Source organism: Belonocnema kinseyi, chromosome 1 (genome assembly GCF_010883055.1).
Source record: "Belonocnema kinseyi isolate 2016_QV_RU_SX_M_011 chromosome 1, B_treatae_v1, whole genome shotgun sequence".
Classification (NCBI taxonomy): Eukaryota; Metazoa; Arthropoda; class Insecta; order Hymenoptera; family Cynipidae; genus Belonocnema; species Belonocnema kinseyi.
The window spans coordinates 150,101,461-150,103,622 of record NC_046657.1 but is presented as its reverse complement, the minus strand read 5'-3'; the positions used below and the strand labels follow the sequence as shown (position 1 = coordinate 150,103,622).

Below are 2,162 nucleotides of genomic sequence, written 5' to 3'. Positions count from 1 at the left end.
TAAAATCAAATTTAAAATCCTATTTAACGTCCAATAATCAAATTAATGTTCAGAATTTCTGAAAATAGAACCAAGAATCCAACGACCAAATTTGGACAACCATCATAAAATGTTCCTATTGAAATTTGAAAAAAGATAACAATTGTTTCATAAAAAAAGACATTTTCTTTTTTTTTTGAAAAAAATAAAAAAGATGAAAGAAAAATGAGAAGGCAACTAACCAAGTCCTCTTCCTTCTCTTTTTTATTTTTTTCGTCTTTTTTATTTTTATTATTGCCAAATCGGAATAAAAAAAAACATTTGTAAAAAATAATCACCAACTTTTCGGCACTAATTTCAAGGAATAAAATAAATTAAATACATAAAAAAATAAAAAATATTCAAGCAGGCAGTCTGAAATTTAAACAAATATACAAACGATTTTGGAGAATTAATTCATTTAGAAATCAGAGGCTTTGGAATCGTATTCTTTATAATTAAAATCGTTCAAAATTAAATAATTAAAAACTTTTAAATTTGAATAATTCGAATTAAAATCTATTAAAACTTGACAATTTAAAAATTAAACGATTTTAAAAAATATTTAAATTGTAATATTTACAATTTTTTATGCTCAAACCCTTTAAAATTTCAATTATTTGAGATTAAGTTTAAATCTCTTAAAAATTAATCACCTTAAAATTGCTAATAATTCTTTCCGAAATTTAACTAATTCAGTTTTAATTGAAAATTTAGCGTTCATCATGAAAATTCAGAACTCTGAAATTGTAGCCACTTAAAATTACTGAAATTATTTATTTATGGATGTATCAATTTCAGATAGTTTAATTTTGATGGATTTAAAAAAAATTTAAACTCAATTTTTAATTTTAAAATTTCAAATCTTGCTTTAGAATTATTATTCATTTTACAAATTTTCGAATAAAATATTTTTCAATTTGAAATGATTTATTTGTTTAAATCTGCAACTAAAAATCGGACAATTTGAATATTTTACATTAAAAATTAAAAATTCAAATAGAGAGTACAAAACAGTATTTCTATGATCTGATTTTATTTTTCGAAATTGTACAATTTTATGCTTTTCAATTCGAAATGGCTTCATCCAAAATTATCAAATTCAAAACTGACTATCAAAGTCTTTTAATATTAAATTTTGTAATCATTAATAGTGAAATTAGTCTTGAATTATTGAATATTTGAATTTAAAACTACAATATTTTGAAATTTAACATTCAAAACCTTAAAAAAAAACGAATAAAATATAAAAATTTGTAGTTGTATCCGGAATACTACGAGGTGATTGATACACCAATCGACTTGAAAATGATTGCGAAAAAAATCCAGGACGGCGCTTATGGCAGTCTGGGTGATATGGAGCGCGATTTGATGCTGATGTGTCGGAATGCCTGTCAGTTTAATGAGCCTGGCTCGCAGATCTACAAAGACGCGAAACTTTTGAAGAAAATCATCACGACTGCGGCGAAAAAGCAGGATGGAGGAGGAATGAGTGCCGCGATGAACAAGTCCCTGACGATGGCTCCCTCGACGCGGAGTAAGCGAGGCACGCGGAGTGGCGCTGCGTCTCTGATATCTCAGACGGCCGCACTTCCGGACGAGGACGACGAGAGCGACGACGAGGAGGATGAGGGCGCCGAAAATGACGAGTCTGACAATCCGCAATGGCAGTTGTTCCAAACCATCAGAACTGCGCCCAATAATCAAGGTAAATTCAACAAAATTATTAGTATTAAAATTATATTATATATATTATATTAAATTATATTTATATTATATTATTATTATACTGGAAAATCGGGAAATGACGGTGAATTTATTTTTTGACCAGGAATTTTACAAAATTTTTAGAATAAAAATGTTATTCAACTTTGATTTGAACCGTTTTTTAAATAATTTGTTAAATTGTGATTTCAATATTGTCACCTTTTGCCACCTATTCTAGGAATTTGTCACTTTTTCCCCATATTTTGGGGTTTCTCATTTTTTTAACCGTTTTTTCAGTTGAAAAAGTACAATTTTATTCAAAATTACAACTTGCAGGCTTAAGGTGGCTTGGGCGCTTTTTAAAAAAATCACAGGCAGTTCTGAAAATTTGATATTATCGAAAGAAAATATACTAGATCACTTTGCAAAAAAGAAAT

The 2,162-nt window shown here is 27.8% G+C and overlaps 1 protein-coding gene across 9 annotated transcripts in view; it reads left to right on the top strand.

The window, feature by feature from the left end:
- Positions 1 to 2,162, top strand: part of LOC117168666 (protein polybromo-1) — a 149,023-nt gene that overhangs the window by 35,121 nt on the left and 111,740 nt on the right. For all 9 annotated transcript variants that reach the window (XM_033354525.1, XM_033355018.1, XM_033354862.1 and 6 more), the window contains exon 6: positions 1,279 to 1,726. In XM_033354525.1, coding sequence (XP_033210416.1) covers positions 1,279 to 1,726 — 448 coding nt within the window. The remainder of the gene's footprint in view (positions 1 to 1,278; positions 1,727 to 2,162) is intronic.